Below are 13,786 nucleotides of genomic sequence, written 5' to 3'. Positions count from 1 at the left end.
TCGCTAACGCCAGGAAGGGACGAGCTTGCTAACGGTGAACCATAAAGACCAAACAGTCCCTTGTGCTGGTAGTATCACGAACACATTGTTCTGACAACGTGAAAATAAACGTGACTACCCACACAATTGTGAGGAGCAACTGTGACTCGTTTAAGGCTATAGCAGCTACCTTCTTCTTTCTTGTAAACCGTTATAGCTACCTCGCGCGATAGCTAGGTTAACTATATAGCCAGGCGGCTGGATCGCTTATCTGCTGCTAATCACCGGTTTTCTCGTTAGCTGGCGGTGTTTGCCAATTTTCGGTGAGCTTGACTACTGTGAAGAAAACTTTTAAACTGACATATTGACAGCACTTTTTTTTTATAGTTAAACCGATATGTTTGTTAGTGCTTCGCTCGGTCAAGTGGCTTACTTGTAGCTAACTAGCTAGCTAGCTTCCTCGCTAGCTAGTTGAGTTAGCAAACTTGCTTTTCAAATCGCGCACATTCGCGTTAGCTAAAAATATACATCTTTTGTTTCGTCTCATCCAAAAGTGGTGAGCTCATCTAGCGAGAGCCGGCCTTCATAGACTAATCGTCGCACCTCGTCGTTTTACATGTTAGACAAAGTACAAGCCGGGATACATTGAAATCTGACGTGACAGTGTCAAACTTTGAGGGCCCAGCTAGCCGATGTCAGATATTTATTTTGACCTAAGTAAATATAAGCAGGTTGACATGGGAGTTACGCATAGACTAACTTAATATTTCATAGGCCAGTTTCATGGAAAGTCAGCATTTCAGTTCGGAGAACAGGTATAAACTCAACCCTCTGAGGCCGGAGACAGACTAACTGGCATTGCTAATATACTCTCAGCAAAGTCTGAGAACGCAGCAGTACCATAACACCATGTCCGAAGACAATAATGCGGACAAATTTATCAAGGTAAGCAGATGTACGCGTTGCATGTCAGTTCAGCAAATGCCATTGGTGCCAAATGCAGGAGTTTGCTACCACGAGGACCGTAAGAAGTTGACCGCAGTGGAATTGTCCAGCACTGGTGTCGTAGGTTCACTTGTACCCTACAGAGGAACGGGGACAGTTTTTTTCTGAAACATTAGACGTTATAGCTCGAGACGTAGCGGGGTCTGGGATGCTGGTGTGTTATTGGAATTTATTGAGTTTATTTATTCCAGCACTAGGTTTAATAAACATCTACTACCCCGATTTAATGTTGATCAAATCGATTTTGTTATGCATGTATCAAGTACTCATTTGCAATGAATTTCTGTCGTCTTTGTTTTCTGAAGAGGTTGCACTGCACGCTCTAATTCTACTAATACTCATATTGTAAACATACAGATCTGCCAAAAGTCAGTTTTGTTGCTGGTCTTGGAATATCAATGTCTATACTTTCAAATTATAATTAAATGCATTGTGTAAACATAGATACAGTTTAGTGCATAATTTATTAGATCAGGTTTTCCCTTTAGGAAAGGGCCAGCCTTTACTAAATCTCAAATAGGCTAAATATACAGATCTTCACAGCTTGCGTTAAATTGCTCATTATTCATGGTCCCTTAAAATGTCTGAAATGTTTAATGAACATACTGCAGTAAATGTAATATTTGTAGTAATGAACAAATTTCCCAGAAGTGATCGATTACAAACGTTTTTGTAGAGAATGCATTCTTCTGAATACTTTTTTAGTAGTATTTACTCAAGCACACTAAGCCACCAAAGACCAGCACACAGTGTAAAGCTCAGTTTTTGGGATTTCAAGTTTTCTGATGTTCTGGCTGAACTTATTTCTTATGGCAGTATCTTTCAGTACAGCCTAATGACATGTGAGAACTTGTGTAGAATTATTCATCAAACCAGTCTAGCAATCAAATTCAAATGAAATAATTATTGAAATATATTAGATAAAGCCTTATGCAGTGTCAGTGTGGTTAGTTGTGGTATAATTTTGAATGTTTAGACACACATCTGAGTCGAAACTTCTGAGGAGAATTTTTCTCCATTTAAACTGCTTCAAAGCTATGATGTTACTAAGGTTATGTGAATTGATATAGCATTGGAAATGGCTGAAATCCATTTTCATAGGTGCTCTACAGTGCCTCCCCACCCTTTCAGGGATGTCTTAATTACCTCATGTAAATCACTTCACTATACAAAATGTGTACATTGTTATACTCAAAAGTGTTCTTTGCCATTTAGGTGTAGGTAGACACTTGAGTCATAACCAAATGAGTTGGCACTCCCATGTTGGACTATGCCCTTAAAGTGTTGTTTTATCTCACTTGCCTATAAGAACAACTCACATATAAAGTTGTTTTGCATGTATTTTGGCATATGGTCTTTTATTGTACTAGTAACATTTAGAACTATAGTTGTGGTGGTTGTACAATTTTCTCTCCAAAACAGTAGTCATCTACTTTTAATCGGAATATTATGTCCATAGGAGAGCTCCATCTTGGAAGAGTACAATATCAACTGGACACAGAAGCTCGGTGCTGGGATCAGTGGGCCTGTAAGGTGAGGTTTTTGGTGTATCTAGAGATAAACATAACCATCACCACCCTATTCACATATTACCATGAGTTCACCCCACCTGCACAGTTAATATATGATGGATCAGCATCAGCACAGATACTGACCTTAGTATTGGCTGTTGGCCAGCCATGTGAAATCACATTTGACATTGTTTTGTAGTTGCAAACACTGTAAATGTAAACCTGGGAAAAATATTAATAATTTACATGAGCCTTAAACCATCTTGAAAAATATCTCCATTAGACTCTGTTGTGTACTTTTTTCTAAGGGATTGTCAATATATGGTGGATTCAAAATGTATTTAGACCCCTTGTTGCACACTTTGTGATGTTTATTTTAAATTGATGTAATTTCCATTTTACCCATTAGTCTTCACTTAATCACCCTTAATGATGACTTGAAAACATGTTTTTAGAGAGTTTAGAAAATTAGTTAAAAATCAAAGCTTGAAATCTGTTATTCAAATCTGAATCATTTACTATGGCACTCCTAATTGTGGTCAAGTGTGTCCTGTTTGCTTTTATTATCTTCAAGATGTGTCTAGAACCCAGCTGAAATCTGTCTGTTGCAATCTGAATTGATTGGCCATAGTTTGGAAAGACACAATTGAGTCTATAAGGCATACAAAGGACACTTTGTCAATATAAAAGCCAAGCCATGAAGTCCAAGGAACTGTGGATCTTCGCAATCAAAATGTGGCAAGGCATAGATCAGGGAAAGGATATAAAACAATATCTAAGGCTTTGAGTATTCTCATGACCACAGTGGGCTCAATATTCTAATTTCAAATGGAATAAAGCTTGGAATAACATTGAACCTTTCTTCAGTTAACCATGTGGCCAAAATGGGAATGCCGGCAAGAAGGACCTTGGTTTGGGAAGTAAAAAGAACCGAACAGTTACTCTAAAAGAGCTCTAAAAGTCCTTTGCAGAGATGGGAGAACCTGTTGGACAGACAACCATCTCTGCAGCATTCCATAGATCAGGCCTTCATGGCACAAGCCACTGTTGAGTAAAGGGCACATAAAAGGCATGTGCAGCCAAAACATCACTGGAGTGTTGTCCGGCATATATCTGGATGTCCTTGAGTGGCCCAGCTAAAGCCCACACTTAAACCCAATCAAATATCTGTGGAGAGATCTGAGGTTTGCCATCCAATCTGACAGATCTTGAGAGGATCTGCCAGGAAGAATGAGACAGTCTGCCCAAATCCAGATGTGCAAAGCTTGTAGCGATGTATCTAAAAAAGCATTGAATAAAAGGTCTGAATACTTTTGTCAATAAGAGATTTCAGTTTTTGATTTAGAATCAAAATAATATCAATTCTCTTTAATCAAATAAATTATTGAAACTTTTCACTTTGTCATTATCGGTGATTCATTAAAGACTGTATCCTAATCTGTGTTTTTGAGGAAAGAAAACTTGATTGGCATATTTCTGACATTAACCTGCTCTGTGCTCACTGTTCTTTTCTAATTTCATTTGTACTGTGACACCCACTTAGACCCATGAAACTACATTTGGGGTGTCACATTTTAGATTGTAAACCGTCACAGGACTTAAGCCAATGTTCACTCTTTTTGAAGATAAAAGTACAGCTGCCATGCTATCTCACTCACTTGTTTCTTATTTACATATGTGATTTTTTGAGGTTGTCTGTATTATGACATGAAGGCCCAGTCCTTCAGTTACATGAGCCCTCCGTTCCACTCTCCAGGGCTCTTGGAGGTATGTCCTCGGTACTCTATGCAGCTTGAGGCCAGGGGAAATAGGCCAGGAGAGGTTAGGGTTATACTAATTCACTGACCATCCCCAAGGGTTTTTTCCTCCTCAGTGTCTTAAGGATCAGGGTCTTAATAATATTGCTGAGGCTTTCACACCTTGGATATAGTAGTACATAAATCCTAAACGATCCAAACCTCAAAACATGTGATATAGTTTTCCTCTTATTGATATTTCACACATACTTGGCTAAAGTATCTAGTTATCTAAAAGCACTTATAAACATTCTCTTTTACCCAGGACCTTTTGCAGCTATTTTCTGGGAATGGGTTATGAGTGAGGGCAAGCAGGATTACTGGCAAAGAGGACAGGATAGATTGTGGGTCAAGACCCGGAGAAATTCTCTGCCAAGAAATGCGATAAGTTGCCTGGTAGAGGGAGGAGATCTGGATGTTACAGATGTGCAACATTCTTGTATGTATTCTAGACATCTAGCCATTAGTAAAGTATCAAGATCTCCTGATGTCGATAATACACATTTATGACCTAAATAATGTATGGCATGTTAGTTGTGTAAAATGTTTGCATACCAACTTTGCTAAAAAATGATACACACTCACAGTATACTTCCTGCTCACACACTTTTTTTCACAAAACCTAATCTCCTTCCACACATATTATGTAGCACTCGCTACCTGACACATCAGCATTGCTGCAACTGTCGTGGCATGTGTAAAAGCGTGTGTCCTGAAAAATTGCTGTGAAACATGAAGCCATTAGAATGACTCAAAGGAACAAAATTTCCAGCAAAGCTGAATGTGAAAGGGTCTTAGGACTTCACATGGATCAACCTACATTCTAGCTGTTTTTCCATGCACAGTAAACCAAATAGATTGCATGGTTCTCTAGTCTTTCTTGCATACCATTCTAACTGCTTTTTTTTTTATCTGAAAAAAAATATTATTCAAAGAAATTAGAAGGTAGAACTTTTGTAACCTGAGCTTTGGATTTTATAGTGCTGCATTTAGTGTTTGTGTGTGTGTTGGTTTGTTAATGTGTTTCTGGGTGTGTTTGTGTGTGTTGGTTTGCATGTCTGTGAAGAAAATAATATGTTGGAGAATGTTTATAAAGCCGGCATTTGATTAGGTCTGAGTAGTTTGGTGATGTGCATAGATAAGTCACCTAGTAATATCTTGCTTGTAAGTCACATATTAATGAGCTGGCATAGCTGGCAACATAGAGGACATGTGCCCGTCTTGCAGACTGCAGTGAGAGGGGAATTGTAGAGGGCATGTGCCCATCTCGCAGACTGCAGTGAGATGGGCATTGTAGAGGACATGTGCCCATCTCACAGACTGCAGTAAGATGGGCATCGTAGAGGACAGGTGAACATCTCTCAATGAGCCTGCACTTCTTGTCACCCTGTATGGTGCCATCATTCTATGCTTTCTTGGACTTTAGACTAGACTGATTTTCCATTTGACTTAAATCTAGTTGTTTAGCCAAGATATATGATCAGCTATATTTAAGGTCATGGTATACTGTGGTGAAAATGTAGTCTCAACTGTTTTTCATTTTACCTAAACTATGGCTTCAATATTTTACGTTTTATTAATGGGCTATTGACTAATTCTACTTAGTGTAGGCTACCTTTTTTACCTAGTGCCAACACTGAGTGAAAACTTTGTGAAGCCTTTGATCTATTGAAGTGTTTTAATAGAGGGTGGAACAATACTGTAGAATTGCAAGGGGCATTTATTTTCATAGTAATTTTAGTATATCCCTGTCCTCAAAATGTATAGATATTTTAAAGTACATTCAAATTCAAAACAAATGTGTAATAGTGGGTTAATAGTAAGTAATGGAACTTCATGACTAATTCTACCTTGTTTAGAAATTTTGTATTTGTATGCAAGTGGTGTGTAGTTTACCCAACAATCCAGCCTCAGGTAGGACAAACACAAAAGGCAACAGAATGGATATAACTAAATATTGTTATTTCTGCAGGGTGTGTGTGAAGAAGTCAACACAAGAGCGGTTAGCCCTGAAGATCCTGATCGACAGACCTAAAGCACGCAATGAGGTACTGAGGGTTACATTTCTTACCTTTTAACAATTTTATGTGTTATTTTTGTGTGTTCTTTGTCTGTGGAATCTATGTGGAACTTTATAGCGATGCTTTTCCTCAGATCACCATAAATCTGTAACTGAACAGTCCATGTTTTCAGTCCGTAGTTCGTTCTCTCTCTCATATATATATATATATATATATATATATATATATATATATAAGTACTACAACTGATGAAGGACCTCTGTCCGAAATGTACTGTTTCTCTGGAAACTGTGTGTGGCAGTATATACATTTATAAGTCCTTTAAAAAGTGATGTTTTTAAATTTCCCTTTTTTCTCTTTATTAGGTGAGGCTTCATATGATGTGTGCTTCTCACCCCAACATTGTCCAGATCTTGGAGGTTTACGCCAACAGTGTCCAGTTTCCGCATGAATCCAGTCCGAGGTAGGGCATGCTTATCACACCATGTTGCTGCTGGATGATTTTCAACTTTTTTTTCCCAAAATTTTTCTCATCCCACCCCTTGTTTCAGGGCACGGTTATTAATTGTTATGGAGATGATGGAAGGTGGGGAGCTGTTCCATAGAATCAGCCAGCACAGACACTTTACTGAGAAGATGGCCAGCCAAGTCACTAAACAGGTATCCATTCAGCTATCATCCCACCCATACCCACATGACTAGGATGGCATATACTGATAGTTTGCCCATGTAGCAAGGTACTGATCTACCGTCGGTGTCCTGTTATATCACATCAATATGAATGTGTGGTATGCTCTTTTATTATACAGAGGAGTGCTTAGGCAGCAAATGAGTGAGCTCTGGTAGACCAGGGTCTGCTTGTGTTTTGAATAATGGCATTTTTATCTATATTGTTATCTCCCAAGATTGCCCAGGCTTTGGAACACTGTCACTCACTGAATATTGCACATCGAGACCTGAAGCCAGAGAACCTACTGTTCAAGGACAATTCACTGGTAAAAGCCTTTCATTGTCCCAAAGTGCTTTCAAGTAGAATTTAATGAAAAGTTTTCAAACTGAACATATTTTTAGAGAATTTTATTCTTCACTTTTATTCACTAATTAGCCATGGTGTTATAATAAAATTTGCTAAGTATATATATATTCTTATTAACCCCTCCTATCAGGATGCTCCTGTAAAATTGTGTGATTTTGGTTTTGCCAAAATTGACCAAGGTGATCTAATGACCCCACAGTTCACTCCTTACTATGTAGCACCTCAGGTAAGATCTTTCTGATCATTTAGTCCTTACTTGCTTACTTTAGTAAATAAAGTAAATAAAGTAAACTCCAGTTTATATTTTTCAGGTATTGGAGGCACAAAGGCGCCACCAGAAAGAAAAGTCTGGAATAATACCTACCTCACCCACCCCTTATACATACAACAAAGTGAGGTTTTGTTTTTCTTGCTTATTGAAGTAATGAGAGAGTTGTTTTCCAGAATGCTTTGAATTAGACTTTGGTGGATTTAAATTAATCAATGAGTCAGTACATGACTCACAATCTGGGTGAGGCACTTACTCTCAGGTGGGGACACAAGGCTTTTGGGGGCTTTTATAGTTGCTGGTATTCTGCTAAATATTCTTCTGACAGAAATATTTATATTTTGTTAGCTGTATTCTCTAACGTTCCACTGTCTTTGAAGCCCCAGTAATGGCTGAGAGATGCACCCATGGCTGAGATAGACGGGCTTATCCTGAATCTATTGAAGTATTGAATGTACCAAATTATCTAAATGAAAGAAGATGGGGAAAAAAAATTGAGGGTCTCAATCTGATAAGAACTCACTGCTGTTTCGTACCATCGTAAATCAGGACTCGTGTGAGTGTAGGACGTAGCAGAAATGAGTTTTTGTTTGTGTGCCACCCGTGGTGTGTGTCTGCAGAGCTGCGACTTGTGGTCGTTGGGCGTGATCATCTACGTGATGCTGTGCGGCTACCCTCCGTTCTACTCCAAGCACCACAGCCGCACCATCCCTAAAGACATGCGCAAGAAGATCATGACGGGCAGCTTTGACTTCCCCGAAGACGAGTGGAGCCAGATCTCAGAAATGGCAAAGGACATTGTCCGCAAGTGAGTGCCTTCTCTGTGCTGTCCTACCGTGGGTCTGATAGAACAATAATAGGTTAATGTGTAGATTTTCACACAGACAATAAGAAACACTAATAAGAATCTCTGCCTGCTTTGCACCTTACATAAGAAGTGCATACCAGTGTGTTATACTCATCCACCTGCTCCATCTACTCCAGTGGATGCAGAAACAGCTCGCCCACCCTAGACCCAGCAGAGTAGCTGAGACTCCTATACTTATACTGAATTTGCTACATGGACTATGTGATGTAGTATGTCATGAACTGTTTATAAGGAGCATGTGTTCCCTCTTGAGTCTCGGCCCTCCCAAGGTTTCTTCCTTAATTTCTCCCAGAGAGGTTTTCCTTGTCATTGTTACTCATTGGGAATCTGCAGCCAAACACTTGCACTGTGACAACATGCAGTGTAAAAAGCACTAATGTAATCAATTTGACTTGACTTGCTGTACATTACAATCACGTGAGCAAAAATAATGTGTCTAAAGTCACCTCAAATTTAGGTTTTTTTGTTTTGGCTATCAGTTCTTGAATGTACGTTAATTGTTTGTACAGTGTACCAAATGTTGGCCTACATACTTTTTTTGTTGAACATGCTTATTAGAGTTTTGGGATTTTTGTCTGACAGGAAAAAAAACAGACAAAGTTCAAACTATAGTTTCAGCTCCCAAGAGATTCTTTTAGTTTTCAAAAACAAGGCTAAATATAAAGGGTATCTGAAGACGTTTAACATCCAAACAATTCTTTCTTATTAAACTTTTTCTTTCTTATTGGAATCAGGGGAAAAATGCTGTATGCATTCACAAGGGCACTTGTCTTGCAAATTGTTTTATTTTTTGCACATTTGGTAGGAGTCATAGTGATTACCCTAACTACAGGAATAAAATGATCACAGTAAGAAGCCAGTAGAAATGTTAAATATAATATCGCGTTACAACCTAGACACTGTTGGTTTTTGACCCTCATTGCTAACTTGCATCACTGACCTAAATTTCTGTGACTATATTAGCAAAAAAAAACCAAAAACAAACATGAAAAGCCACACGGCTCGAAGGTCTTTTATCCTGCTCTGACTTTTGATTTCTCTTTGTCACATATATTAATGTTTGATACACATCACAATATATGATGCTTGTGTTCTCATGGATATCTTTCACAGTATATGTTATAGTCATTAATGCCTGCTTCTACATAAAAATCCAACTGCTGACTTTATAGGCATTTTATGTATGATGACAGGCATAAATACAGCTATTAGAAATCAAGAGTTTTTTGTTCATGGCCATTTATAAAGAACATCAAGGGCATTCCCATATTTCCTTGCCCCAGGTGACAAGTTTTGTTTTCTCTCCTATAATGCATATTCATGTCCTAATGCACATATGTTATCATAAATAATCCACAATATGATATTAAAACATAAGGCATCTCACAGGGCCTGTTCACACATTTGTAATACATAGAAAAAAAGTTTAAAGACCTTTAACTAGTTTAGCTTCACAAATGATCACAAGAAAGGCTTTTTATTTAGAGGATACATTGCTGTTCAACATGTCATTTTTGTCCTGTCAGACTGCTGAAAGTGAAGCCTGAAGAAAGGCTAACAATCGAGGGTGTCCTGGCCCACCCCTGGCTTAACTGCACTGAGGCCCTGGACAATGTGCTTCCCTCTGCTCAAATGATGATGGACAAGGTGAGTTGTACTTGACAAATTTAGATAGCAGTTTACATAAGGAAAGGGCTCATTTCTATACATGTATACTATGATTAAGATTAAAATGCATATTGGCTGTGTGTGTGTGTGCGCGCGCGCACAGGCAGTGGTTGCTGGGATCCAGCAGGCACATGCAGAACAACTGGCTAACATGAGAATACAAGACCTTAACGTGAGCCTCAAACCTCTCAGCTCCGTTAACAACCCAATTCTGAGAAAGAGGAAACTGCTAGGGTTGGTCTCTCTTACACTTGCACAAGACATGCATATCTTTGTATCCTTATTCTTTTACATTTCTTATTTTTATACCCACATTGTATTTTTTAATTTATTTTTTCATTTTTTATTTTTTTATTACCTTGAGCTACTGCAATATATCAATTTCCCCCTGGGATTAATAAAGTGATCTTTCTCTCTCTTCTGTAATTAAAGCATGGTGGGGTTTGCCTTCCACGAAATTGAGAGTAGTTAAACATACATACATACATACACACATTATATATATAAAAATCTAAAATAAGGAACCAAATACCAAAGCAGTTGACAGGATACAGAGTTATACGCTGTACACTACTTAATATGTAATTCGCAGGTCACTGTTTACAGACATTTAAGGCTGTTGTAACTGTCACTTAAATACCGACCTTACATTGATGTCCGTTTCCTCACCGGTGTAATGACTCAATCTACAGGCTTAAAGTGCAGGGCACGTGTCACTTGTTGTAAGTATCAGCAGTTTGCTTATTTATTGTTTTATCTTTTTTTCAATCCACGCAGTCCAAAACCTAATGATGGTTTCCTCAATGACCCTGAAAATGGGGCCGAGGACTCCAATGTTGCTGTGGAAAAGCTGCGAGATGTGATTGCCCAGTGCATCCTGCCACAGGCAGGTGAGTGAGGCCCCACATGCATACACGCATTGGCACTCTCCTCCTCTAGCATGCATGCATGGGCTCACACAGACTCTGCTCCGGACAGGAGAGAACGAGGATGAGAAGCTGAATGAGGTGATGTACGAGGCGTGGCGCTTCAACCGGGACTGTAAGCTGCTCCGCGATGGACTCCAGGGGATGAGCTGGGACGGTGAGAGCACCGGTGTGAATTCCACATGCAGACTGATGTTATCACTGTTTTACTTGCATTTCATGTGAATGTTTAGTTTTGTTTCTCCTCTTCTCTCAGGTAGGGCTTTCTCTGACAAAGTGGATCGCTTGAAATTGGCAGAGATTGTAAAACAGGCCATCGAAGAAAAAACAAACTTAGAAGACTCCTAATAGCAAGTGCTGCACTTCTATTTCCTTTTGTACTGTTTATTATAATTGTTCTTAAGCAAATAACTGTAAAGAATCATTTTTATGTAAATCGAAGTGCATACTTTCCCCAACCCCTCCATGGAGACACTTGCAAATCTGTTGTACAGCTGTAGATATAACCAAGAAGTTGGTACGATTACTTTTTTTCTACACACAACAATGAAGAAATCCATTACAAAGAGCATATTTTTGTTTTTGCAACCAAAAAAAAAGGAAAAATGGAAAAGAATTCCATTTCAGCACCAGCTGAGAAGGAAAGGTGCCCTTTATAATGATTCATTTAGAAGATATTTTTATTCTTTGTTTTTATTTCCTTTTTGGTCATTTAACAGATCCTGTAAATTTTGTTTATTAAAAAATAAACAAGGCAGTTTTACCACAAAACTTACAGAAGAAAAGTTAACATATGGGGTAGAAAATGGGGGTTAAAGATTAACTTTAAAGCTTAATATTTATGTACATTTCCATGGTTAAAAAAAAAAAAAAAAATATATATATATATATATATATATATATATATATATATATATATATATATATATATATATATATATATATATATATAACAAATCAGGATGCCATAGAATTCGATCAGAATTAACCTCATAAAGCTGTCTTCAGAACTGTAATCAAATGTAGTCATATCATTTCATATTTCATATCAGCACAAGTTGTAATTCAACTGTGAAATATAGGATGAATAATTAATTTCCACAGTGCTTCTGAGTTGCTCACTTGGCTTTTATCATGCTAGTGAGTAGGACATATTATAAAGTAAATCAGTTAAGTTTGGGATGTTGAACTGTTCAACTCCTATTTGTTCTAATCTCTTACCAAGTGAATCCACTATGGTATTGCTTTTCTGTTCTGTAATCAGCTTTGAGTGTTTACTTGACTCCAGTTGTAGCTCCCTTCATCTGACCGAGCTATACTGTCACCAGTAGGAGATATTTTGGAGAACACTTGGTGAATTATCACTCAACAGAAGTACAATCTTCTGTATGATTATGAGAAGGAAAACCAACATGCTGCTTCCCTGTTGATCTGTAAAGCAAGTACTACTTACACAAGCAGTAACATGTAAGGGCCTGCTTTTCCAAAAGCATCAAGATCAACTTTAACCCCCCCACCCGCGAGACAGTTGTCTCATTGGTTTCACAGTTGTCAAAGGTGGATACTGTAGCTATACTTTTTATTTTTAATCAAAGTTGTATCATTTATAAACAAAAAACTGATATATCTACTGTTGATTGAGGCCAGTTTGGTTAATGTGTATTTAGTTAAATAAAGAAGCCAACAAATCTCATTTCATTTTTCCTTCCCATATTGCATAAAGGCTGTCTAAACACAGTGTTGCATAAAAGAAAAGTGCATAAAAATACTCTATATGGCATGTTGGCGTGATTGTTGAACAAAGATGCTTTGGAAAAGCAGTCTAGGAGTTGTCATGTACTGATTGTCACCTAGGTGATGTCACCTAATTAAATTGGCTCAGGGCTGTCATAGCAAAAAGCCATCAAACAGTACTGATCATAAAGTTCAGCACTTACCCCTGTCTTTTGGGAATATCTTCAGATTGTTTTCTACTATAATCATTATAAGCCACGGAGTAAATACTGAACTATTAGTCACTGCTTTATTACTGAAAAAGCATTAGTCTAACGTTACACAATTATATTGTTAATAAACTAAGTTTCACAGAGTCAGAAGTTGCAATATCTCACTAGAGACAGACAAACGTTCAGCCTAGCCCGTGTATACTGATTGCTCTTTGTAAGAAGTGACTGACTTATTGTCTTCTAAAATGTAGCAATGCGTCTGGAGACACTTTTTCTAAAGACGACTGGTTCTCTGTATATTGGATATAACTGCTGAGCCAGTGTCTGGTTGCCTTATGCCCAGCCCCCCTCAACCCATAACACAAAGCAAATCACAGAGGTGAAGGCTTTTCTAGCAGCTGTCATCTTAGCATGGCAATAGTTTGTTCTTTTTGTGAAACCTGGTCAGAAAAGGGCTTGTGGCTCTATTAAGAGCAATGTTTGCCTTGTTACTTACAAGACCCATTTGTGTCCAGCGCTTCCACTTATGTTGGTTTTTTATTGTATTTTAATTTATTTAATTATTTTATGCTATCCTATTTTAACCTCTTCTGATGTGGCACGTAAGCACTTATCATTTCATGACAGAAGATGTGTAGACATGTACCTCAGACAGTATTTTTCTTTCTTTCTTTTTTCTGTCCTCTTTGAAATGTTCTGACCATGCTGAAATATTTGTATTAAAGGAATTCCTTGCTACAATATTGATAAATGTATGCTGTT

At 38.0% G+C, this 13,786-nt stretch overlaps 1 protein-coding gene across 3 annotated transcripts; it reads left to right on the top strand.

Annotated features, from left to right (window-relative positions):
* Positions 1–13,765, top strand: mapkapk5 (MAPK activated protein kinase 5). 3 transcript variants are annotated; one of them, XM_027029147.3, is made up of 14 exons: positions 1–924; positions 2,444–2,517; positions 6,264–6,339; positions 6,678–6,775; positions 6,864–6,972; positions 7,218–7,307; positions 7,479–7,574; positions 7,660–7,740; positions 8,237–8,424; positions 10,011–10,131; positions 10,256–10,386; positions 10,930–11,042; positions 11,131–11,235; positions 11,335–13,765. In XM_027029147.3, the coding sequence occupies exons 1-14, from the start codon at positions 889–891 to the stop codon at positions 11,424–11,426; spliced, it is 1,410 nt and encodes a 469-aa protein (XP_026884948.1). In that variant the 5' UTR covers positions 1–888; the 3' UTR covers positions 11,427–13,765. The 3 variants fall into 3 exon arrangements, with proteins under 3 accessions (XP_026884948.1, XP_026884942.1, XP_081570292.1); XM_027029141.3 differs by having other exon boundaries at positions 11,131–11,247; XM_081714166.1 differs by lacking the exons at positions 1–924; positions 2,444–2,517 and adding an exon at positions 2,539–4,262 and having other exon boundaries at positions 11,131–11,247.
* Positions 13,766–13,786: the final 21 nt, after the last annotated feature.

The sequence above is a fragment of the Electrophorus electricus genome, chromosome 5 (genome assembly GCF_041902795.1).
Source record: "Electrophorus electricus isolate QZ-2024a chromosome 5, ASM4190279v1, whole genome shotgun sequence".
Lineage (NCBI taxonomy): Eukaryota > Metazoa > Chordata > Actinopteri > Gymnotiformes > Gymnotidae > Electrophorus > Electrophorus electricus.
The sequence above is the reverse complement of the archived record's forward strand: the minus strand, read 5'-3'. Positions and strand labels throughout refer to the sequence as shown.

Excerpts from the sequence above, each read along its gene's own strand:
- mapkapk5 (XM_027029141.3), top strand. The coding sequence starts at position 889 with ATGTCCGAAGACAATAATGCGGACAAATTTATCAAG. Across the intron at positions 7,308-7,478 it reads TGTTCAAGGACAATTCACTG|GATGCTCCTGTAAAATTGTG; the intron begins GTAAAAGCCTTT and ends CCCTCCTATCAG. Across the intron at positions 7,575-7,659 it reads CTTACTATGTAGCACCTCAG|GTATTGGAGGCACAAAGGCG; the intron begins GTAAGATCTTTC and ends TATATTTTTCAG.